General features: G+C 42.4%; 1 protein-coding gene across 1 annotated transcript in view; it reads right to left on the bottom strand.

Annotated features, from left to right (window-relative positions):
• Window positions 1–25,688, bottom strand: part of SCARB2 (scavenger receptor class B member 2) — a 66,106-nt gene extending 40,418 nt beyond the window's left edge. The window contains exons 1-2 of the mRNA XM_082463835.1: window positions 25,277–25,688; window positions 8,709–8,866 (exon numbers count right to left, since the gene is read on the bottom strand). Coding sequence (XP_082319961.1) covers window positions 8,709–8,866; window positions 25,277–25,393 — 275 coding nt within the window. The 5' untranslated portion in view covers window positions 25,394–25,688. The remainder of the gene's footprint in view (window positions 1–8,708; window positions 8,867–25,276) is intronic.
• Between the last annotated feature and the right edge of the window lie 1,132 nt (window positions 25,689–26,820).

The raw sequence follows: 26,820 nt of genomic DNA, 5'->3' as shown, positions 1-26,820 counted from the left end.
TCATTTGATATCATTTAGGCAGACCAGTTCTTTGGGGAATTGAAAGCAACTGTCTTTGTAAAAAGGCTAAGTCATCTAAGCAAATAAATTTAACTTACGCCAACTGTTATTTATAAACTAGTAAGTTTATATTGTAATACCTGATTCACGACTAAGTTATAAAATGAAGTTATGAGATCTCTGGTTATGTCTGTTATATGTCTGTGTGTACATTATAGATATGTCTCTACCTCCAGACAGTATCAACATTAATTTATAAAGGAGCTCTATTTAACTGACTTAAAAGTAAGCACTTAAAAATTAAATATTTTTGAATGTAATAGAAACTAACCCAAATGAATTTCAAGTTCACATGATCTGGGAAATATTCAATATTAAATTAATATTTGGTTTAAAGTTTAAGTTTGTTGGTTTAATTAATACACACGTCTTACTTTTATTGAACCTAGTCAAATATGTTCATATTATTTGTTATAAAATTTATCAGCAAGAAAAATAGCTTGGAATGATGGCTGACTTGGTCTAATGTCTCCTGACGTTTTCATGGGTAATCTAAATATAATTGTTGGAAACAAATGAGTTAAATAGATATAAATGGGATAAGAGCCATTTAGTGTACTGTTTAAGAATTATTATGTTTTATGATGGTATGTCTACTTAAAAATAGTTTCTCCAGATTTTTGGTAACTTGAAACTTTAGAGTTTTGCTAAGTTAAGTTAAATGATGGAAATGTACTAAATATCTAGATCATTCCCAAATAAAGATACTGAAAAACTGATTACTGAAAATAGGCTTCCTTTTACAGAGAAATTAAAGATATTTAGCACCATTAATAAATGTTTTGTGTCACATTGGAAATTTTTCCATAAAAGGGCATGTTTTTATTTATTTTTATTTTTTAATTAATTTATTTTTTTTTAAAGATCTTAACTTTATTTATTTTTGGCTGCGTTGGGTCTTCGTTGCTGCACGCAGGCTTTCTCTAGTTGCGGCACGCAGGCTTTCTCTAGTTGTGGCGAGCGGGGGCTACTCTTTGCTGCGGTGCACGGGCTTCTCAATGTGGTGGCTTCTCTTGTTGCAGAGCACGGGCTCTAGGTGCGCAGGCTTCAGGAGTTGTGGTGCGTGGGTTCAGCAGTTGTGGCTAATGGGCTCTAGAGCACAGGCTCAGTAGTTGTGGTGCACGGGCTTAGTTGCTCCACGGCATGTGGGATCTTCCCAGACCAGGGCTCGAACCCGTGTCCCCTGTATTGGCAGGCAGATTCTTAATCACTGCGCCACCAGGGAAGCCCCAAGGGCACGTTTTTAAAAATCATAAATGGTATTTATAAGTTTGCCAATCCACAGAATGCTAACATAAAAGTACATAATTGCTTACTTCTTAGTTTTCACTAGAAATTAAGGTTTTAAAAATTTTTAATTTTTATTGAAGTATAGTTGACTTACAACATTGTGTCAGTGTCAGGTGTACAGAAAAGTGATTCAGATATATATAGATATAGATATATATGTATATATACATATTGATATATATTCTTTTTCAGATTTTTTCAGATTCTTATCCTTTATAGGTTCTTTTTCAGATTCTTTTCCAGACTCTTATCCTTTATAGGTATATATATATATATATATATGTATATATATATATTCTTTTTCAGATTTTTATCCTTTATAGGTTATTACAAGATATTGACTATAATTCCCTGTGCTATACAGTAAGTCCTTGTTGTTTATTTTATACATAGTAGTGTATATCTGTTAATCCCATATTCCTAATTTATCCCATCCTCCCGCCTTTCCCCTTTGGTAACCAGAATTTTGTTTTCTATGTCTGCAAGTCTGTTTCTGTTTTGTAAATAAGTTCATTTGTATTTTTTTAGATTCCACATATAAGTGATATCATATAATATTTGTCTTTCTCTGTCTGACTTACTTCACCTAGTATGATAATCTCTAGGCCCATCCATGTTGCTGCAAATGGCAATATTTCGTTCTTTTTTATGGCTGAGTAGTATTCTACTGTACGTATATACCACATCTTCTTTATCCATTCATCTGTCAATGGACATTTAGGTTGCCTCCATGTCTTGGCTATTGTAAATAGCACTGCTGTGAACACTGGGGTACTTGTATCTTTTTGAATTAGAGTTTTCATCTTTTTCAGATACATGCCCAGGAGTGGGATTGCTGGATCATACAGTCGCTCTATTTTTAGTTTTTTAAGGAGCCTCCATACTGTTTTCCATAGTGGCTGCACCAATTTATATTCCCACCAACAGCAAAGGAGGGCTCCCTTTTCTCTCACCCTCTCCAGCATTTATTATTTGTAGACTTTTTCATGATGGCCATTTTGACCTCACTGTAGTTTTGATTTGCATTTCTCTAATAATTAGTCATGTTGAGCATCTTGTCATGTGCCTGTTGGCCATCTGTATGTATTCTTTGGAGAAAGAAATTAAGGTTTTAAAGGTTAAGCATTCTAATTAATACATGTAATTAAAACTACTAAAATTAATAAGGAAAACATCTTTGTATGAAAGAAAAAAAAGTATAAGAAATGGAAATGCATTTTGTTAAGGGAAAAGAAGGTAATTTTGTCCTGGAGAGAGAGAAAGAAAAGGAAGGCATAGGACAAAACCTGAAGATAAAAAAGAAAGTTTTAGAAGTTTTGTGGGAAAGAAACCCTGAAAAGAAAAAGCTTTGTACATGGTCAGGACTGGCTAGGATTAAAATAAAATTTAATTGAGTAAATAAATTTTAACATTAAAAGTAAGCTGGTATGACACTAGAATTTGTTTTTTTCTCTGTGTTAAGAGAACAAAGTTTTCTTAGAATATTGATCTGTTTTTGATAACAGATTATAAAAAGTTTCTCTACCTTTTAAGTGATCTGTTGTAGCATTCTGTATTTGCCTTTAAAATCTTTTGTCATTTGGGTTAAGTAAATAAGTATTGTTTCACAGTGACCTATGATCCTATATGACCAAGTGTTTTAAACCTTTTGATATCTTTGACAAACTTCCCCAAGTCAATTCTAAATGAAGTCCTTTTGACCTGTAGCTAACTTTCGGATGCTTCAGAGAGATCCCAAAGCATCCTCAAAAGAGATATTAAACTAATTAGGTTTATTTGATATGTTAAATTACATGGGAAACATTGTCAAATAAGTGGTGATAAACCTTCTTAGGTTATATTGCATGGGTAAATGTCATTAACATAGATATTCTAGAAATTATATGGAATTCTTAACAACCTGATATGTCCTAGTATAATATTATCAGTTATGATTCTAATTATTCCTTAAAATGTTGTATTGTCACAGAAATAACCAAGTTGCTTTGTCAACTGCACTGTAATCAAATCTTTAACCACGCCATTTTAAGTCTTTTGTTATTTATAGACATTGTTTTACTCTGATGCTTTTACAAAAATGAAAATCTTCAAGAAGATTCATAAAAAGGATTTTTTGACAAATATAGGTTTCTGATGACTTTTAGATCATACCACTGAACTGGGTAAGAAATTATAAAGCTAATAGAAAACCTGATGCGTTTATCAAGATCAACAAGAATTAATTATATGGAACTTAATGAACTGATAAATATGATTTATAATCTTATGATTTTTTTCTTAAATATACTGGCTTTTAATCTCTGTGTTCCAGAAAAACCTTTCCTCTTATGCTAACTATGATATGTGGCAAGTTGATGAAGTATACCTCTGCAAATGAAGATGAAACATTTATCTTTTTCTCTCTACCTAATCTCTCCAGAATTTGGCTTCTCTAACTGGCTCCCCTCTGGACTTGATGGCTTATTGAGATTCAGATTACAACTAGTTATACTAATCATTGTTTTAATTTGTTCTCTCTTTGTTGTTTTCAAACTATTTATACTTTTTGTCTCTCTGCTGTACTATCTTATTAATGTTACTCGTTATATTACTTATATTCTATTTTATAAGATTGTTGTATCCTGCATTACCTGATGTGTAACCAGGCCTCCAACAAAATTAATGATGGCTAAATATCTTGAGGCAATTGATCACACATATATATATGATCACATATATATTACATATATACAGATAAAGTTAATTGTAATAGCGCAACTTTAAATATGGGAAGAAACAAGGGGAAAACATTTCCTGGATCATAATAGAGTAGTAAAACAGAAGATCCAGAGAATTTTAGGTTGTTTAGGTTGTTAATAGGGCCTAAGCCAGATATAGCATATGAATGGCCTATCACTAAGATCCTTGCCTGACCTAGGAATAAGCATTCCTAGGGCTGTGGGACAAATTGGTCATGAAATGCCTCCCAAGCCTTGGTCAAATTTATGACCAACGTGGGGCACTGTAAACAAAAAAAAATGTTGCTTGCCCTTTTAGTTCTATAGTATCAAGCCATTAGCCCCTGCAGTTGCCCACCAAAAGTGAGCCTGAGGGGAATTCAGGATGGAGAAAAACAGGAAGCATTTTGTGCTTTGGATACCAGCCCCTAGATAATTAAGGTACATACCTAAGGAAGTATTTCAAAGACCTCAGATTCTTGCATCTTCCCATACACAGAAAAGCACTAAGATCATTAACTTGAGATGTCTGTTTTTGTGATTAGAAGTAATCTTTTGATGTTTTGACTACATGTTTTTCCTGCAAAAAAAATTCATATATATTCTGACTCCTTCCTTACCTCTTTTTTTTTTTTTTGCTGCACCGAGTGGCATGTGATCTTAGTTCCCTGACCAGGAATCCAAGCCGTGCCCCCTGCATTGGAAGTGTGGAGTCTTAACCACTGGACCACCAGGGAAGTTCCCCTTCCTTACCTCTTTGGAACAGTTTCTCAGAGCTATCTGAGAGGCTCAGGCTATAGTCCTCCGTAAGACACAGAATAAACTCAACTCACAGCTCTTACGTTGTGCGTTTTTTTGTTTTTGTTTTTAAGTTGACACTCATATTAAATTTCTATTGGACAGTTCTGGTTGTAGCATAGAATTAGCTCTGGTTAGAGAATAAAATTCTAGGTTGAGAGTGCCAAAAAATTAAATTAAAATCAAAGAGGTTATATATACAGAAGGAGCGGGGATGCTCAGGCCTTGAACATCACACAGGGAGAGTCACTAGGACCCTGAGCAGGGAAGGAAAGGAAATGTCAGCTGCGTGCTTTGGAAAATCACTGTGGCAGTGAAATGGGAGAGACCAGGGCAGGGTGAAAACCGGAGGCAGGAAAACTCATGGAGCAAAAATGAAATATCAGTGAGTGACCAATCTGCCTTCCAACCTACAGGATCTGCTCTTGGGATTCTTACCTTCGCTGTGCCTTGGGCCCTGTGGCAGCCTGGTAGATCCTTTCTCAGATAAATGTCTTTACATACAGAAAATAAAATACCCAGGATTACAAAGGAAACCAATGACTGAAATACAGGTGTCACTGTAAAAATCTGTGATATGGCAATATGTGTGCTTCTTTATTGACACTTTAAATAAGATGTAGCAGCAGGTCTAACAATTACTGTAATTTTTTTTTTTTTTTGGCTGCGTTGGGTCTTCGTTGCTGCGCGCGGGCTTTCTCTAGTTGAGGTGAGTGGGGTCTACTCTTTGTTGTGGTGCACAGGCTTCTCATTGCGGTGGCTTCTCTTGTTGCGGAGCACGGGCTCTAGGCACTCGGGCTTCAGTAGTTGCGGCACATGGGCTCAGTAGTTGTGGCTCGTGGGCTCTAGAGCGCAGGCTCAGTAGCTGTGGTGCACAGGCTTAGCTGCTCCGCGTCATGTGGGATCTTCCCGGACCAGGGCTGGAACCCTTGTCTCCTGCACTGGCAGGCGGATTCTTAACCACTGCGCCACCAGGGAAGTCCACAATTATGGTAATTTTGAAGTATTTATGAACATGAATGATATATTGAGCAACAGCTATCACGAGACACAACGATATCTGTGTTTCCATTAGTGGTGAAGCCACGGTACTGCTAACACTGCTGGGATTTGTTGCCTACATTTATACTCAAAGGAAATGCTAAATTTTAGTGAGTGGTTAATGAAAATGAACTGTAATTATTCCCCCCAAGTCATAGACCACCTTGAATTCCATCCATGACCCCTTAGGGATCCATGGATCAAGGGTTAAGGACCCTTGTGAGATGTTCCCTGGCTTCCCTCAGGAGTAAGTTTAGGTCCCTCTAAGATGGGAACATGCAGGGAGTATGGTAACAGTTGGACGCTATTTTACTTCTAGGATTTATTTATTCTCATGACCACATCTACAACAGCATATTAAGGCAGCAGACACAGTGGCCCAGAAGGTATCTTAATGGAACACTGGGTTTCCTTGGGTTATGATTAGAACCCATGTCGTTTTCTCAGATGAGGATAATGATCACAGGAACAGGCCCAGGAGACCCAGAGGGAAGACTGTTTGTTGGGGTTTTTCTTTAGTTCTCAGGCGAGCTTATTCTTGCAGGGAGGAAGTCATCCGTCTCGCCCGAAGGAATTTAGTTACAAAACAAAAACAGGAAAAGACAAATACTGTATGATTCCACTTATATGAGATATCTACAGCAATCAAATTCATAGAAACAAAGTAGAATGTTGGTTCTTAGGGGCTGAGGGTGGGGAGAAAAGAGGAGTTATTTAATGGCTATACAGTTTCAGATCTGCAAGATGAAAAAGTTCTGGAGGTCTGTTTTGCAACAGTGTGAATATATTTAACACTACTGAACTGCACTTAAAAATGGTAAAGATGGTACATCTTTTTTTTTCTTAATAATGTTTTAAAAATTAATTAATTTATTTATTATTTTATTTTTGGCTGCGTTGGGTCTTCGCTGCTGCACGCGGGCTTTCTCTAGTTGCGGCGAGTGGGGGCTACTCTTTGTTGCGGTGCGCGGGCTTCTCATTGCGGTGGCTTCTCTTGTTGCAGAGCACAGGCTCTAGGCATGCAGGCTTGCAGGCTTCAGTAGTTGTGGCTCACAGGCTCAGTAGTTGTGGCGCACGGGCTTAGTTGCTCCGTGGCATGTGGGATCTTCCCGGACCAGGGCTTGAACCTGTGTCCCCTGCATTGACAGGTAGATTCTTAACCACTGCGTCACCAGGGAAGCCCAAGATGGTACATCTTATGTGGGTTTTTTTTTTTTAATCACCATAAAAATGGTTAAAACTGCAAAACAAACAAACAGGACGCTCAGAGCCTAATTCTGGTTCAACTTCTAATTGTCACCAAGCTGGACAGCCTCAAATGCAGGCCTGGTTCTACCCAGTACCTGGAGTTTCTCGAGGCATTAAAGGTATAAAAATGCTTTTTAAAATGAGGACCCAAGTGTTGTTTATTTTTTAAAATTCTACTATATAATGATAAAGCTCATCTTTACAATTCTGGGTATTGATTTCCACGGAAGGGACTAAGACAATCCCCTAAGACTAATAATAACATCAAACACTTAATTAGCGTTAATTCTGTGCCAGGCACTAGTCTAAGCACTTTATAAGTACTTGACTCACTTAGTCCTCATAACAATCCCATGGTGGATGTCCTATTTTTATCCCCACTTTATAGATAAGGAAACTGAGGCACGGAGGACAAGTAAGTGGCAGAGGTGAGGTTCACAACAGGTCATTCGACTCCAGAGTCAGACCATGAGCACCTGAGGCAGGGACCGGGATTTTTATCTCTCAATTCCAGCGCTGAGACAGTGCTGACTCACAGTAAATGAATCAGTTGACAACCATTTATTGAGCAATCGGTTACGATAGAATTGTGAGGCATGTTTACCATGCAGCAGTTCTGAAGAAGAAAGATCTCGCTGTCTGCTTCCTCTACTTTTTTTTTTTTTTTAAACTTGGTTAAGGAGAAACTTTGTTGGAAAGATGACTGCAAGGCGTGTGGGGCAGTTTACTGCCCTAGCGGGTTGCGGGGATACGGCAACAGTGGGGAAAACACTTTGACCATAACATCCCCCAGCACCTCCCTCTACTAATCTTTTCAAAAAAATGATTAAAGCAATGCTCCTAACTCCCCCAGCGTTTGGAATTGATGGTCACTGCCAAAGACTCTAACCCACCCTGCCACCTGGTTATCTCTTGTACTCTGGAGGAGTGGGAAAAGGAGTGAATATGAAGAGACAGAAGAACAACAAGGTCCTACTGTGTAGCACAGGGAACTATATTCACTATCCCATGATAAACCGTAATGGAAAAGAATATAAAAAAGAATGTACATACATACGTATAATTGCACCATTTTGCTGTACAGCAGAAAACAACACAACATTGTAAGTCAACTATACCTCAGTTAAAAAAAAAAGAAGAGACAGAAAGGCCTGTCTCCAGACCAACAATGAATTCTAGGAACTGGTCTAAAACTAGGTATGTGGCGGAGGGAAATAGGAAAAGACCCTAAAAGTCACCAAAGAAAATCGCAGGACGACCTTAAAAGGGTAGGGAGTGGAGGGCAGCTCTCCGTCGCTTAGTAACCACATTCTGCCACCTCAGGAGGAAGCAGCTGCGTTTCTAAACATAACAGGCTGAGACTGGCCAGGTCCACAAAGCTACTGACACACGTGGGCCACACACCAGCAGCATTTCAGACAACTGTAGCCGGAACATGTGCCCCCCACGCAGCACACAGAGGCTGCTCGTGGGAAGAGACGGGGGCTCAGGCCACAGCGGGGGGGGGTCGCTCCATCTTCTGGCTGGTATGGCAGGGAGGTGGTCGGGACTCACCTGTAGGTGTAGGGCCCCACTTCTTCCAACCGAGGGGTCTCCCCTCTGAGGACCTCCTCTGGATTGGTGACATTGAAGAAATAGAACTGGGTGTGCACGGGCAGAGGGGGCTTCCTCCAGGACTCAAAGGTCTCCGAGCCATTCCTTAACACAATATTCTAGGGGAGAAAACCAAAAGGGGATTTACGTAGTGTAAGGCAGTTGGCTTTGAACACAGAGGCAGAACGAGGGACACCCTGTCCTTTGACCTCCCGGCTCACTTATTTTTTCCGCAGGCATTCAGCTGCTGTCCCTTGGGAGCAGGGACATGCCTTACGCCAATATGAAGCCCACAGCCCTCAGAAGCCATAACAGGTTTTCTATAAATATCTGCGGTAAAGAAAGGATGCTAGAGCCATAGCTCATGGTGTCACCAAGACCAAGGCCACAGTCTGAGTACCCAAGGCCTTATTTGCTTTGTCACAAAGAGTCTACTGATCGGACAGCTTCCGTGGAAGTCAGGCCACTCTGAGAAGCTCCAGGCACTCCCAGCTCGCCCATGGGAGAGACCAGGAAGAGAGGCCCCAGAAGGTTACTTTGGTCCTTCCGTTTGAGGTAGAACCACACCCAGCTCTACCACTTTCACCACCAGGGGCTTCACATGCATTTTCTCATCTAATCCCCAACAAACCCCTAACATGGGTTTGCATATCCCTGTTCTAATGATGAGAAAGCTAAGCCACACTGAGGTTAAGTGCTTAGGGTATTCTTTGTCCACAATCCTTCCTTCGTTTCCCACCCTTACCACGGATTATGGTCTAAATTGTGTCCCTGCCACACCCCTCCCCAAAAAAATTCATATATTGAAGTCCTAACCCCTAGTACCTCAGAATGTGACTGTATTTGGAGATAGGTTCTTTAAAGAAAAATTAAAGGTTAAATGAAGTCATTAGGGTGGGCTGACATCCAACATGACTGAGGCCTCAGAAGAAATCAACCCTGTTGACACCTTGATCTCAGACTTCTAGCATCCAGAACACTGTGAGACAATAAATTTCTGTTGTTCAAGTCACCCAGTCTGTGGTATTTGTTATGGCAGCTCTCGCAAACTAATACACCATGGCCCCTCTATGTAAGGAGTATTCTTCCCACCCTACAGACGTCAGGTGTGGCAAGTGACTTGATTTGATTAACAGAATGTGAGTGGAATGGCAAAGCGCCAACTTCGAGCTGAGGCCTTAAGAGGCATGGCAAGTTTCCACCAGCCACCCTCTGTTGCCTTGTCCCAGGTAGTTGGTGATCCTTCAGCCAAGGCCCTAAAATGGTAATGTGTAGACCAGACATGAAGCCAGGAGTCCAGCCTAAGTCGGCTGACCCAGCTAAGCTCAAATTGCAGCCAACCTGGCCGTAAGGAGTATGGAGTACATGTTACTATTATAAGCCACTGAGATTTGGGGGTTGTTTGTTATCCAGCATTGCAAGAGAAGCCTGATTAATACAGCGCCCAAAGTTAACAGACAGAAAGCTAATATCTAGTAGTTAACTTGTTAATAAAGAAAAACTGCCTTGTTAAAGTTAAGATTACTGAAGTACTCGAGAAGGATAAAAGCATAGACAGAATAAACAAACCAGAATGCAAACAGTGACTAAATCTGCATGTTGGAATTTGGATCATTGTTATTTTCTCCTGGATGAGATTTTGTATTTTCCAAATTTTTATAATGAATAAAAAAAATTAACACTGAGAAAAATTTTTAAAAGAGGAAAATGGGATTTGCTGATAAAGACAACGTAGGGCCACTAGTGAAACAATAACTAGATTGCAAGAGAAGCATCCCCTGATATCACCTGTCACTCCCCTAGCGGTGAGGATTTGAATGACAATCAACAGAGGGACCGCTTCAAAACATGACAGAAATCACATGCTAAAACATCCTGTGACACAGAACACAACAGGATGCCAATTTTTAGTAGTCCAGGCCTCTAATTTAATAGAAGCAATGTTGCAAGGGAACTTAATGATATAACTCTATTATTCAATGGAAAATATCCCAAGAATCTCTGCAGGGAAAAACAAAGTGGCACTGGAATAAATGGATGCAGAAAACCTAAGCTTGTCAGAGCAAAAACAGTCATCTGGAGGGCTGGAAGTCAATTCACATCCATGAGTCAGCCATGTCATAGAACTGGGGACTCTTTGTGGTTTGGCATCAGTTTGGAACATCTAATCATCAGATTTCTAGCCAAACAACACATTATTGAAATATTCTTGGCCTTTACTATCAGTACTGATTTACTGAGTTGAGGTCAGATTGTTGAGATAGAAAAATTTAAAGACAAACCACGAAACCCCTTTCCTCCAAGCTCCGGGTCCAGCTCAGACTCTCTCCTTTGTGAAGCCCTCCCTGCCTGCCCCTGCACACATTACTCTCTCCCTGCCCTGGCCATAGAGCAGCCTAACCGATCATTTTAGGCAGTTTTTTAAGAGTTTCGTGGTCTTTTGTCTTATCTTCTAAACAGGAGTCTTAGCTATCTGAGGAGGAACAAGGGAGAGAGTTGGGCCCAGAGAGAGAGAGAGAGGGCAGCATAACTGGAGAGGCTTACCAGGTGGAACCCAGAGGCCCTGGCAGAGTAAGGGAGGGCCTGTGGTCAAGGTTGTACAGCTGCTTCATGTCAGAACTGGGTCTGGAACCCAGTGTCCCTTTTCTCCACTCTCCCACCCCACCTCAGCATACAACATTTTAATAAAATGGGTATAAACCTACTACACATTTTAGTTATACAAGTTATATGGTAGAGTTTCTCTGGTATAAAGTATACACACAGCACCTAGAAACAGCTCAGTAACATGAATATAACCTACCTAAAACTAGTATGTTAACTATGAGAAGTGTAACACATATATAATAATTATTTGCCTCCCAGAGGATTTTGAAGGCCCACAGATACCTTCAAAGTCATCTGATTTCATTAAAATGAGTCTCTTTTCTGGGACTTCCCTGGTGGCACAGTGGTTAAGACTCCATGCTCCCAATGCAGGGGGCCTGGGTTCAATCCCTGGTCAGGGAACTAGATCCCACACACATGCTGCAGTTAAGAGTTCGCATGCCACAACTAAGGACCCCGCCTGCTGCAACTAAGACCCAGTGCAACCAAATAATAAATAAATAAATACATACATTAAAAAACAAAACAAAAAAAACACCTCTTTTTCTTATCCAGAAATTTCCAGAAAAAGGCAGGGCAATAATTTCTCCTCCTGCATGAATTCCTTGAGTACCCTCCCCTTAACTGGACGGATCATCCCTTCCTTTGAACCCTATAACACAGTACATAGGAATTTCTTAGGAAAAAAAGTGCTCAGGACAGAAAACATCTTCTAAAAATTGAGGTTAACTGGAATCTACATGAAGCAGTGATATTAGCAACCAAAAATGAGATGGAAAGTGCAGCTATTATATTGGAACATATTAGGTTAACAGTTGGCTTCTCAAAACAGAAGGTGCTGACCTACAAAAAAAAAAGTGGGGTTTTTAAATTTTTTTCTTTACTCCTCCCCACTCCTCAAGGACAATGCAGGTTTTGGAGAAATATTGGTTCAATCCACAAAATATAGTACTAGAAAACTATATTTTCCGTCAACTTTGCTTATAAGATGCTGGGAGAGAAGAAATTGATGTGAGACAACCAGAGAAGAGCAGAAGAAAGGCATGATCAGTCAAAGGCAAAGCCACAGTCAAGGCCCTATAACAGCAGCTCGACAGCTACAAGTCCAAGGAGCCTTTAAAGTATACCCAGAGGAAGTGGTTGTTCCCTAGCCATTTCAGCCACATTCAGATACAGAGAAAGCAATTCAGATACAGATTCACTAGAATCAGAAACACATAGATGTAGCACCTATTAGTTTGTGTGTCTTATCGGTAACCCAGCACGCTAAAGAGCTAAGTGCAGCCAGTTCCTTTTGTGGGTGAAAAGAAAAATCTGTGTGTCTCCGTGATCCCTTTTCCTAACAACTATTTAAAGCAGCGCTATACCCATGGTTTTCTTGCAAAGCGTAGAACTATACATGCAAATCATCCAAACACTGTCTGTGCCAGGCACTGCAGGTAGCAGATACCCAGCAACACAGATATGGTTTCTGTGTTCCAGGAGTTTACCCTCTATTTGGGGGATGGTAATTCACACATGCAAGATAATCAACAATGTAAAGTAGCCCGTAAGAAATGGTCAATGAGTATACCAGGCAGTGGTCTCCGTGGTGTTCAGACAATGGATTCTACGAACTGAGATGGAGACAGGTAGTGCTTAAAGTGAGCAAGGAAGAATGAATAAAAATTTGGCAAGCAGAGGAGGTCACGGGGGTGGGCTCCTTATGGATAGCTGGGGTTGATTCGACTATCAACTCCTTATGGATAGCTGGGGTTGATTCGACTATCCTGTCTGGCTGGACAGAGTGAGCCCTTCCTCCCTGCCTGTTCCATGTCCATCTCTCCTGGAACCCTCTGCTTAATCAGAAAGAGTGGATGTGGAGAATGAGACAGTAAAAGATACAGAGGAGGGACGGTATTAGATGTGACTGGGTGTGGGTTTTCTAGGGAGTAGGGAGATTGATTTAGAGAGCTAGGTTGGGGTCCCAGGAGTCTAGATTTTACATGATATATAAGGAGGGGTTATGGAAGGTTTCTGAGCTGCAGAATACTATCAAGAGCCAGGCATTATGTTGCCACTTTATCTCACCTAATCCCCTTAATAGTCTACAAGAGGGAAATCATCTTCCCCATTTTACACCTCAGGAGACCAAAGCTCAGAGAGGTTAGGTGAACGCCTAAGGTTTGCTAGCAGAGGGTGCAGCCAGCCTCCCACCCCAGGACTCACTGCAAACCTGGGCTCCTGGCAATGCTGAATTTTACCGGAGCCTCATGCCCCTGGAAAACAGTAATGGTTCGGGAATCTCTGCTTCCACGTTCCAGGAAATGGTTAACTGCAAAGAAACACCCTTCCCCATGTGACTTAGATTCACAGATGTCTCTCTTGTTTACCTTAGACAAGGCTAGGCACTGGCCCTCCAGATTCCCATTTGTTGCCTCATAATGATTAGCTGAACAGCTTGACCCCACTGGTCAATGGGAGCGAAATGCTGGTACAGCACGGTGACTATAGTTAACAACACTGTATTGTACACTTGAAAGTTGCTAAGAGAATAGATCTCAAGTGTTGTCACCACACACACAAAGAATTAACTCCGTGAGGTTATGGATATATTAATTAGCTTGATTGTGGTAATCATTTCACGGTGCATATCAAGCATCCCATGGTACACCTGAAATATATACAATTTTTATTTGTCAATCATACCTCAATAAAGCTGCGGGGAAAAATGTTTGTTAACCAAACTTTGGTTAGGTTTCCCTCCTTCCCAGCGCCACGAACTCTTCCCTATAAAAGGAAAACCCTTTTGGCTAAGCCTTGAGGCCCTGCAGACCACACAGAGGTTCTCCCTAATGCAAGTCCCCTTGCCCCTACTGCAAAGTCTTTTCCCCTTTACAGTCAGATTTGTTTTTAATTTGACACTCCTAACTATTGTGCCACGTTGCCTATTTTGCACTGACACAGGCAAGAGGTGTTTCAGAAGGTTACACTGGCATACGTGGGAAGGAGGGTTTGGCTAAGGCTGTTGTAAGGATTAAATGAAGATTCAGCAGAGTACTTATCGCAGGCCATGCTCAAAATACTCAATAAATGGTGACTGCGATCTTGACTCTTACCATCTTCAGGTTGGGAATGAGAGGGTTCCAGGACTTAGTCTGAAGAAAAAAAGGAATCATGTCGCTTCCATGAGTCTGCTCAAATACAGACAACCCAACAAATGTCAAACAATGAAAGAGGGGGAAAAAATAAAGTCTTTAGTCATGATTCTCTCTTCCAGCCCTACATAAAATTCAGTTTAGGTTGAAACAACAAGGAATTAGTATAAAATCGGAAATAACCAAAATGTTGAACAGGACAAGAATGACTTAGTGAATTACGATAATTCACAGGCTGGAGTAGAAAGCAATTAGAATTACAAAAACTACATAGACCTAAGGAACATGTTCATAATGTATGTTAAATGGTAAAAGCAGACAATGTAAAATATGCCTAAGTGTGGACAAGACTGGCAGATAAAATGCAAACATGAAACCAGGGGGGTGATATATAGATAATTTTACAATTTCAATCTTTTAGTTACCCTCAAAATCACTAAGCCTCCACACTAAATGTCTAATAGCATTTATCTCTATGGAACAGGATTATGAAGGGTCTTGCATTCTCTCTGTGATGTTTCTCTGCATTGTTTGGATTTTTTTTACAACAGAAGTAAAGTAATTTTGTAAGCAGAAAAAATAACTCTTCCCTTATCATTTTTTTTTTAAGTGAAAAACTAAGAAAGAAACTCAGATTCTACAAAATGTATTAACAGACCCCAAGGGAAGGCAGAAGGAGGAGATACAGAGAACCAGCTCCATCTAGCGTTTCCTCTGTCCTTGCAAAACAGAGGTAAGGCTGATGCGTCCTCAGCTGTGGTCAGTTCTCCCTCACAAGCGCCAAGGGCCTCCACCCGCCACACTGGGCTGTACAGTATTTCTTTTCCTATTATTGTCAGGACGGTTGATGTAACACTGTGTTCGTCGCCAGCTTTTCCTGACAAGCGCCACAGTGTGTGAAGAACTTCACAGTGAGAAAGGACTTGCTGCAGCAACATGGATGGACCTAGAGATTGAGATTATTACACTAAGCGAAGTAAGTCCGAGAAAGATAAATATTATGTGATTTCACTTATATGTGGAATCTAAAAAGTAGTACAAATGAACTTATTTACAAAACAGAAACAGACTCACGGACATAGAAACAAATTTATGGTTACCAAAGGGGAAGGTGGAGTGGGAAGGGATAAATTGGAAGTATGGGATTAGTAGATGCACACTACTATATATAAAATAGATAAACAACAAGGATTTACTGTATGGCACAGGGAACTATAGTCAATATTTTGTAATAAACTATAATGGAAAAGAACTGAAAAAAAGAATATAGATATATATATGTGTGTGTGTGTATATATGTATATTACTGAATCACTTTGCTGTACACCTGAATCTAACACGATATTGTAAATCAACTATACTTCAATAAAAAAAAAGGATTTGCAACCTCGTTTATTGATTAAAGAAAATCATCTCAGAATTATGAACCCCAAAAGAGCCAGTCAGTGTGAGTGAACAGACGGTTAACTGCCTAAGTTTATCTTGCCTGGTTCGTATCCAGCTTAGCCAAAAAAGTCCAAAGACAAGGGGAAGAGTTCCCAGAAAGAAGGAAGGCAAAATCTTTCCCAGAAGGGAGGGTAAGACTAGCTGTTCTCACGACAGTCTGATGTGAACTTGTTCCTCCAAGTTTCAAGTGGATGACGAAGTTCCAGGATGGAAATAAACATTTGGTAGACTGGAGTCCTTCGCTAAACAAAGCAAATGCAAACCTACTAACAGGAACAATCCCTGACAGCTTGCCAGAGCCACAGTGACAGCAGGTGCTGTGACAACCAGGATTCTCCTCCACCCCCATCACCGGCCTCTCCCTGGTCACTCTTAGCTGAGTCAACACTCAAACAAGTCTCAGACCACCTTTGATTCCATTCAAATCTTGCTCTCAAGAGTGTTGGTTTTTCCTGTACCTTTAATATGTCTCTTTTCTTCCCCAGCTAAATGGCTGTCACAGAACCCACTGTAAATCCCAGAGTGGATGGTGTGGGGTGGTGCGTGTGCATCTGTGTGTGTGTGTGTGTGTGTACACACTAAGTACGGAAGGGGAATGAGAGAACAGAGGGGAGTTTATAAATACAGCTGCCAACATTTCTAAAACAGTTGCTTCTTTATTTTTATCTCCTACCCTGACATTCAGCTCAGAGAAGGACAATTATCATTGCTAAAATGCTACTTACTGAAAGTCTCCAGGAATCAGGTGTTGTGCTAGGGCTTTATGGAAAGGATCTCTAAGCCTTATGCTGGCCCTGCAAGGTAAGAATTCCCATTTTGCAGGTAAGGAAATGGTGGCACCGGCTTTCCCAAACTCACAGAGCCAGTAAGTCAAGTGAAATCCCACCAAGTCTAGGTCTGTGGGTTTGCAAAGCCCGTGCTTGGCCACTCTAGCAGCTGCCCCACCATCGCACCCTCAGGGTAGAGCTGCCAGATTTAGTGAATAAAAACAAAGGATGCCCAAGGATGTCCCAAATATTGCATAGGCCATGTCAAAAATGCTTTAATTCTTAGGATGCAATGCTGAAGGATTCAGGGGCAAAGTGCTGTAATATCTGCAACTTGCATTCAAATAATTCAAGAAAAAGTGTATGAGAGAGAGATGACGTCTATATAGGAAGATGCTAACAACTTATAAATTGAAATGAATCAAAATATTGCATAGAGGGCTTCCCTGGTGGCGCAGTGGTTGAGAATCTGCCTGCCAATGCAGGGGACATGGGTTCGAGCCCTGGTCTGGGAAGATCCCACATGCTGCAGAGCAACTAAGCCCGTGAGCCACAACTACTGAGCCTGCGCGTCTGGAGCCTGTGCCCCACAACGAGAGGTCACGACAGTGAAAGGCCCGCACACTGCGATGAAGAGTGGCCCACGCTCGCCGCAACTAGAGAAAGCCCTCACACAGAAACGAAGACGCAACACAGCCAAAAATAAAAATAAATAAATAAATAAAAAAATTAAAAAAAAAAAAAGAAATGTGGCCGTGACAATAATGCTGGGATCTGTGTATAACCTGTGGAGCCAGTCATTCTTTTACAACCTGTTTGGTTGCGATTATATCTCCCAAAGATGAAATAAGTAATGTTCTACGTCTCCTCTTCCCTCCATTACTGTGGACTATCAGAAATATAGTATTAAAAGTAATATCCTTAAAATGGGACTTGCAAGAGTAATGATTACATTCCCATAACAATGGCATTCTGCCTTGCTTTCTCTAGAAAGAGTAGAAAACTCAGATGCCAAAGGAGCCACGTGGGAAAGGTCAATGAGTGAAGCAGGTACAGGTTTGTACATATTTGCAAGCCAAATCCTAGCAATAATATTCACTTCTACACAGAAATATGCCCTCTCCCATATTTGTTAAACACATTTTGTTAAACACAGGCTATCTTTCATTTTCCTTCTTTTGGTAAAGAGCATCAGACACAAACAGATATTTCTCTACTCTATGAAAGACAGCAGAGCAAGCACCATGACAAAGGGCACCTTCACTGAGCCTTGCGGTCAGGGGACAACAGGGGTGTGACCGTGGTGGGAACAGGGAGGGAGGTTAGCAGCCTCTATTCTGCCCAGGCTGCTGCCACACATGACTGTGATGGGGTCAGCACGGCAAAACACCCACATGTTTCCGGAGAAGCTGGAAAGCTGGATTATTTGGTGAATTTTCCAGATTTTAAAGGCATAAACTATTAGTGAGGCAAACGTGACCACTGGCCTACAGAGCGGAACAAAAATGTGAAGCTAAATAACAATATACAAACAAAATCATCCTGAAGATGTTCAGTTTTCGTTCTTCCGTTCATCCGCGCAATGTTTAATGACCATCTACTTTGTATGACATTCATTCAGCAGGTTGGGAAGAGGATACAAAGCTACATAAGGCAGGACCCCTACCTTCAAAGAGAGCTTTCAGGCTAGCTTTAAATACTAAACTGTGTCATATGAATAGGAAATCCCTGGCAGGGCTGAGGCTAGAGGGGAGTTATCAAGGAATTCAATTATGGAGCTGCTTACGTTCTAGTCTAGCTTGCTTCACATGCAGGAAAAGACAGGAGATCTGCTGAACCTGCGTCACCGATGGCCCGGACTACTACCTTTCACACTGCACTAATGAAACTAACAGGACATATGAATATATACTGAGCTGGCCAAAAAGTTCGTTCGGTTTTAAGTAAGCATAAAAGACACATTTTTCATTTTCACCAAGAGTTTTATTGAACATTCACTAACCAAATGAACATTTTGGCCAACCCAATAACAAACTAAACAAAATCCTGGTGGTTTGAAAACATTAGTAATATAGCTTCCAAACTGGCCTTACAGAAATAAAGCAGAGACATTATGTTATTTTTTAAATTATTCTAAAAATCAACAAAATTAATTAAATGAAAACCAGATCAGTAGTTCTCGAAGGGTGGTCTGAGGACCTCTGGGGGTCCCCAAGACCCTCTCAGGGGGTTCCCCAAGGTCAAAACTATTTCCATAATAATACTAAGACATAATCTGCCTTTTTCACTCTCATTCTTTCATGAGCATACAGAGGAGCTTTCTAGAGGTCACACAGCTTGTAATGATGTCATTGCTCTGAAAGCTAACGGCATATGTGCTTGTGTATTCTTGTGTTTTAAAAATGTATCCGTTTTAATTTCTAATATTGTAAATATCAATAGATATAACCCACAGAAATATAGGTTCTTTGGGGTCTTCAATAATTGTTAAGAGAATAAAAGGGTCTGAGCCCCAAAAGTCTGAATTAGATCATAAATTCCATAGGGTAAGGGCTGTGTCTCATTTACTATTGTATCCGTAGCTCTTAGCACACTGCCTCACAAATAGTTCACACTCAGTAAATATTGATATTTGCTAAATAAACAGATGACTGCCAAAGAATATACCTAAAAGTGCTTTTGGATATAGAGAGCAAACACTGAATGTAGCCTTTATTTTCCTCGGTTGCTTTTGACTAGTTACCAGCTTTGATAAAAAACAGTCGCTTCATGTAATGTATCATGTATATAGAGTATATATCTTGATGATACAGGCCATTAATGCCCAGTCACTTGGCCAACATCCTGTGTTTTCATTAATGATCTTATAATCCCACCTGCCAATTCTTCCCTGGGAAACAAGCAAGTGTCTGGCAGAACAGATGGCCCCTTCACTGCGGCCTGACAATGAAATCTTGTACTTTATTCAACGAGAAAACAAAAACGATTCTCACAATCTAGAACCTTCCCCTCTCTCCCTAAAGATATCTCCTTTAATGTAAACCTGCAGAATAATAGTAATTACTAAGAATAATAGCCCCAACTAGAATTATCAACTCTTTTATATGTTAGTCATACCAGTTGAAATTAAAAATAAATACAGCAAATTAAAAATAAATAAATAGAAGCACCCCATTTCTCTAAAGTATATGTATTACTATATATGCACAATGAAAAAATGTAGATTAATCAACAATATATTTAACAGTGGTTATCTTTCTTTTATTAATTTTTGTTGTCTGACTTTTTACAATGGCATGTATTTTTTTTACCAGAAAAATAAACAAAAATAAAGAATAAAATACAAAGTTTAAAAAAAAAAAAAAAGAATTGCCATCTCAAGGAGTGAAGACGTGGGTTAACGTAATCACCATCCAAACCAGTCACAGACTTCATGGTTAGCTCTTTGACCTGGGTGCTGTTTCTAAGGACTCTGATTCAGCAGGGCTGGTGGGGTCTCTATTATTTAAATTTCTATAGGTGATTCTGACATGGTTCCCTAGAGTCTAGAGACAACACTGAGAACCACCGGTTCACTCCATTGTCTTAACCATTAGTAATGAACGCACGCACGGTCACCATGAATTAGTAACAGCTGAAAGAAACGTAATATGATTTTGATGTCACCAGCTCATGTTTCTAAAAGCCAGGGAGGAGTTGGATAATTTTGCTTAGGAGTTAAAGAATCTGGCAAGGATACGGCCTCTGTTTACAGATCTATGGTTTCTGCTTGTGCTGAGCCAATCACGTGACTCTATCACGAATCCGGGAAGAAGGAACTGAGAGATGAAGCACGTTCATGGGAGGCTCAGTAGCTGAAGAGTCATAGAGGGTCAGGGCTGGGGAAGCTCCAGATGAGGAAACAGCCTGCGCCCGAGGAATCAGAGGAAGCTGGCTGGTGGGGAAAGCAGAGGAACGAGTGGGAGACACAGAGTGTGCCTTCCAGTTTCTACTGGATTGTCAGGAGGCCTGACTGTGCTGTGGGTCTCACCCTTGGATTTCTATGAGCTTCCTCTTCTGGCTTTATAAAAAGCCGGCTAGCTCGTTCTTGAGCTCGCGTGAGGGTGCCTCGTTTCCTCAGAGAGCATTGCTCCTCTTTAATGCCAAGAAGTGGAGGACAATGTGATATGTGAGGGTAGAATTTACTGTCACCAGGAATCTTTTGAAAGGAAAGAAGGTGCTAGTAACTGCTCCGGGATAACAGGTGTAAATAAGCCAGAATTGTCACAGGCAATGGGATGTAGGGTCACCCTCAGGATGGGAAAAGTGAATTAGGAGACCCAGCTTGCCCCCCAAGCCTCTCCATTTGGACTTTAGTAAGTCACTTATCTACTTATCCAGTGCCATATAGGTGTAAAGGTAATTCGATACCCACCACCATCCATTTCAAAATTGACACAGTCTCAGTTTCCTTGACTAGAAAATAACAGATTAAGTGATGCCTAAGGTTTTTTTCTTAATCTAAGATTCTATGTCTTCTTAACTCTGAAAAGAGACAACTAAGGAGATGAGGTAGCTGGGCAAGAAGGAGCCCTTTAAGACTACATATACTTGATTGTCTTTACATAAGCAACAATGAAGATGTTTTACTCATTTGACTTTAAAAAAGACCCCACATATTCACCAATCAATGTTATTTGGTTAAATTATCAGTGATTATATTTTATTTCTTGAGGCACTAGAACAGCTCCAAAGTTGCTTTGGCTCCCGATGGAGGCCAGCTGGTACCTGCCCAGAGCCTCAGGTTCTGGCAAAGGGTAAGGGAATCTGTCCTGTTTGTCTCATCGCTGAGACCTAAGGCTATGGTTCTTCCTTGGTCTGTGAATAGGAAGCAAAGTGTCAACAGTCTCCTGCCCTCTCACTGCTTCCCTTGCCAGCCCATCTCTTATTAGCCAGCCCTGACTTCGGCCAGCTCTGTGTCCTCATTTCTGGGAGATGTTTAAACCGTCAACAAGCCTAATGGCAAATTTAACATCCTGACCTGCAGAGTTGTTCTCAAGCACAGGTCGTATGCCTGTGTCATAGAATCTCAGAAATTTGAAGCTAGAAGGAACTTTATCTACTATATAAGCTTCAGTTCCTAGATGAGAAACGAATAGCTGCAAACAATAACAAATGTTTACTGTTGTCTGTACAAATATGTTGCCTATACAAATAACAATAACAAAGTCAGGTGCTTGGGAGGGACTGTGCTATATGCTTTCCAGCAATCCTTTTATTTCATTCTTGCACCAACCCAAAGGTAGGTATTCTTATTACCCCCATTTTCAAGATGAGGAACCTAAGGGTTTGAGAGGTTCAATACTTTGCTACTTGGCTTGTCCAATTTAATCCAAGTATTTGTTAGTGACAGAAAAAGGAGTTTTAACCAAGTTCTGCTGATTCTTAGGACACTGTTCTTTCAAGTAAAACGATCAAAAGTGAGGCAGCAGGCTTTTTAGCTACCTACCATGTACCAGGCACTACACTAGGTGCCAGAACAGTTAGCAGGGTTACCAAATGAAATGTCACATAAAATCCTGCCCTTCCAGGTTCTAGGGAGGAAAAGAGATTGCTGGGTCTCTGCAAAGCTCTGTCTTCAGGGAGGTTAAAATGCTCGACAGAGAAGGCCTGGTTAACGCTCAGAGAATCCTCCAGGATGCGGGTGTGGGCCACGGAGGGAAGCATTACTCTGCCTCTTCTGCAATTGAGAAAAGTAAAGAGAAACAATTACAGGGCTTGCCCAGTGCAAGGCATAATATAACAAGCCAAGAATGGAACCAAACTGTCTTGGTTCCTTCCACTCTATTCGATGGCCAAAATTAAAATCTCCCTTCAATCATCCCTGGCTACTGTGGGGATCAAAGATAATTATCACATGAGACAAATTCTTCTAATAGGAATTATGTTACTAAGCTTCTCACAATTAACCCAACCTACTCATTTGATTTTCATCCTTTTTCTCTCTTCTCTTTTTGATGTAGACAAGACAGGACACAGTCTTCAAATGAAAAAATTAAGAACTGGGAGTAACAGGGTGGATTATATTACAAGTATATTAAAGTCAAGTTATGAATGAATTTTTCCATAACAACATTAACGGAAAGAATGATGGCAGCCATAACTGATCACCTATTCCATGCCTGATGCTGTGCTCAGATTACCTCACTCAGTCTCACAACAGCACACACAGAGGCAGATCCTGGGTTCGTGTGAAGCTTATACATGGTGTGGAGACCCTCCCTAAGAAAAGAAAATTTTGGATACAGAATTAGGTAGAAGGCTTTGGAAGGGCCTGTGCAAGCGAGGGACCCAAAGCTTGAGCTTTGTGAGCTTCATAGTAAATGCAGCGCTGTGCCCAAGATGGCTAACATCCTCACTTCAAGGAATGAAATTGAGGCTCAGAAAAGTAACTTGCCCAAAGTCAAAAGGCTTGAAAATGTCAGGGCTAGGATTTGAACACAGGGTGCCTGACCTCAAATCTCATGTATTTTTTCTTTGCTTACGTGCCTTCTAACGAAAATAAAACTGTTATCGTTTACAAATAACTATACATACTAACTATACCCCATGAAAAGTACACTCATTTTCTCTAATAATTCTTATAGTCCTTCTATTTACGTGAGTTGTTATTAACCCCATTTACAGATGGAAAAACCTAAAATCAAGAAAGGTTAAGCACCAGCCAAAGGTAACCTAGCTAGTACACAGTGGAGCCAGGATTCATGCCCACGAATTAACCTGCTGAGTCCTTACTCTTTCCCGCCATCTCATGCTACCATCCTACAGGTGACCCAGGAAGGCAGAATGGTAATGATGGTAATGCGTGACCTCTGGTTGTCTTACAATATTCCCACACCTGTCCACAGAAACTAGCCCTCTCATTTAGTTTCACGTACCACATTGTGCAATATTCCTTAACAGAGTGAGGCAATTCTGAAAGTTCACTTCCTCTGTACTATAATTTATCAGTCAGATCAGAGTTCATTCCTCATGGAAAAAACCATCTTTAAAAGCCAATTACCAAATATCAACACCAACTGAAGTCCCAGACAAGCTGCCTTACAGCCCACCCCCCCCACCCCCGGCATCCTCCCTGCCAAACCGCCCATGAATGTAGACCCACAGAGCATCAGAAGGCTGATAATATCTGAGACACGGGGGAGATCACTCAACCTACAGGGCTCTCCTGAAACAGCCTTTCAAAGCCACACAAGAAAATTCAATTGACTGCAATTGGATTGCTTAACTCTAGTCACCCAAGCAAGAGGTTACATCCTTAAACAATCGTGCCGTGGATTTGCAGGTGGACAAGCGTGGAGAGATTCAACTTAGTTTTTTCTTTGAACGTGGGTGCTCAGAGAAAACAATGGCCTTTGAGAAGCTCAGACAGTGGGCCTTGTCTCCCACTGGCAACGTGAACTTAAAAAAAATTAAACTATGCTTTGCCATGGCAATTTTTTTTAAGTTGCCTTTAACCGTCAGATTTCAAGTAATTGATGGCCTTTAGAAAAGCCTCTATTAAAGGAGTATGTCTTTTGCCGCCTGGAACGAAACAATTTTGCTAACTGGGAGTGCAGTGATCAATCTTGGAGGAGGCCCGGGGCTTTTATTATCTGGCCAACTCCAAGTGTCAACCAGTGGAAGAAATTAGGCATGCAGTTATGGGTGCTAACAAGAAAGGCTGCTCCGATAATCTTTTTTTAAAGGAAAAAGCGATCCCATTAACTCTCTCTGGTTCCTCTTTCCACACAGATTGGTGGGTGTGGGTGAAAGGGCAGAAGAAATGACTACTGGTGAAATCATAGGATGGAAAAATCTGAAATGACCAGCTCTCCAGCGCACACATCTAAGGGGAAGAGACGGGCTCAGATTCCTTTAAGGATCTAAATGTATCTCTGCCTGAAGCTTATGGCTGTTTGAGAAGAGCAAGAATCCACGGTGAAACAAAGCAACACAGACTGCTGGTACAAGATATCAAACATCTAAGTCGGCCGGTAAACACAGACTCTGATGGACTGGAAAGTCACCCAGCCCAGAGGCCTGGCCTGGCTACCAAGGGCGGGATCAGCCCAGGAAGGCAAGGACACAATAGACCACACACCCGCTTCTCATCCCCACCCCACATCACTTCCAAGGCCACAGCAAGCAGCCTGTGGGGTCTTTCATTTAGTTTTGTTTCTTCATAAAGTGGGAGGGAAATGAGTTTGGGCCCAACAGAAATTGGGGCGTAGGGAGGGCTCGGGGTGGGCGGGGATGCAAACGACAGAAGAGAAGTGGAATCTTTCTTTAAAAGTCTAGATCCGTAGTCTTGTTTATTATTCTAAAAGGAACAGAAGCGTTCTCATTCCTCTCCTCCTTCTTTAACCCTTAGCAACCCACCCCAAGAAGACAAGGAGGAAAGCAGGGCTCTAGTCTAGAGGGTTCGCCGGGGTGCAGATCCTCCCTGCACAAGGTTTAGCAGAGGGAGGGTGGGCTGGAAGTGTCCTCCCAACACACACGCGCGCGCGCGCACACACACACACACACACACACACAGCCGGCCACGCCTCACCTTCTCGATCGTCTGGTCCACGGCCTTCTGGAAGACTCTGGCCACCAGCAGCGTGACGCTGGTCACCAGCAGAAGCAGGGACAGCGTCCCCACCACGTAGAAGCAGCACCTGCCCATTCCGCGTACCGCTCACGGGCCGGGCGGCCGGCGACTGGACGGGAAGGAGGGAGGGAGGCGCCGCCGCAGCCGCCACAGTAGCGGCCGGAAGACCCGGGACCTTCGGGCGCCTGCGGCCCGGCCGATGCGCTCGGCTCCCGACGCCGCGGCCCCCCGCCGGCCGGTGGGGAGTGGAAGGCCCGCTTTGGTTTCGCTTTCCCTGGCCGGGGCAGCCGCGAAGCCCTTGTGGCGCAGCTCGCGAGGAAAAGGGAGCGCGCAGGGCGGGGACGCTCGCCGGCCGGGCTCTCCGCAGCCCCGGGAGGCGACAGCCGGCAGCTGCGCGGGGAAGCGGGCGGGGCGGAGGCTGGGCCCGCAGTCATGTGCCCCGCAGCGGCTGCCGCGATTCGGCCCGCGCGACCCGCGGCCAGTCCCGGCGGCCCCCCAGCGCCAGCGGCTCCCTGACGCCCGCCCGGCAGCGCCCCCCGCCCCCTCGTCGCAGGCCCCGCGCCCACCCCGGAAAATCGCCTGCCCTCCCCGGCTCTACCGCCTCCTCAGATACGAGCTGCGGGCCTACCGAGTGCTAAGCACGGGGGATTCAGGATGGATACGACACTGCGCCTGCTCTAGACGAGCTCACAAGTTAGCGGGGACACTGTGAACCGTAATTAAGGCGCAATGTAACAAGTGCTTTTACGGGGGGCGTGCTGAGATCTGTGCCTACCACACCTCTGCCCCGGCGACCTAGGACCTCACAGTTGAACTGGGTCTTGGGGGATGGGTAAGGGTTTGTCACGTGAGGGGTGTGTGCAAGGGAGGGAAGAAGCATTTGGAGGAGAAGAAAAAGCTGTGTTCAGACATCGCGGGTGAAAAAGCAAGATTGTAGGCGGAAAGAAGTTACTTTTGACTCTAGGCTCAGGTGTGCAGTGTGGGGTGAGAGGTGTGGAGGCCCCTTGGGGTCAGACTTTGAAGGGCTCTTGTGTCCCATAGGAGAGTTGGGACTTTATCCCTGCTCAGTGGGGTCAGCAAGAGGCTTCAAGCAGGTGGCCCTGATGTTCTCATCTGCTTTGCTCACCAATATGTCCCAAGGCAGCCAGGCTAAAGTCCGCACTCAGCAGGGACTCAATAAGTATTAGTTGAATGAACATCAGCTATATGCCAGGCCTTGGCTAGGTGCTTACACACACCTATTTAATACCCACAGCAGCCTTGTGGCTGTTTGTCCCAGTTCCCCCGAAGCAGTGCCAGATGGGAGCACTGTGCCAGAGATGTATGAGGGCACTTGGACAGGAAGCTGGACCTGGGATGCAGGTGTGGCCTTTGTGAAGGAGAGAGGCGAGGGAGGAAGGCTGAATGGAAGGAAGCATCTTATGCTACAGTGAAGCTCTAAGAAAGTTCAGCAAGGCCTTGGGGGATCCTAAGCCAAGCTGCCCTGTCCCAGGAGTCCAGCA

The sequence above is a fragment of the Balaenoptera physalus genome, assembly GCF_965194825.1.
Source record: "Balaenoptera physalus genome assembly, chromosome: 5".
Classification (NCBI taxonomy): domain Eukaryota; kingdom Metazoa; phylum Chordata; class Mammalia; order Artiodactyla; family Balaenopteridae; genus Balaenoptera; species Balaenoptera physalus.
Note: the sequence above shows the minus strand (reverse complement) of the source record. Positions and strands in the feature narration are given on the sequence as shown.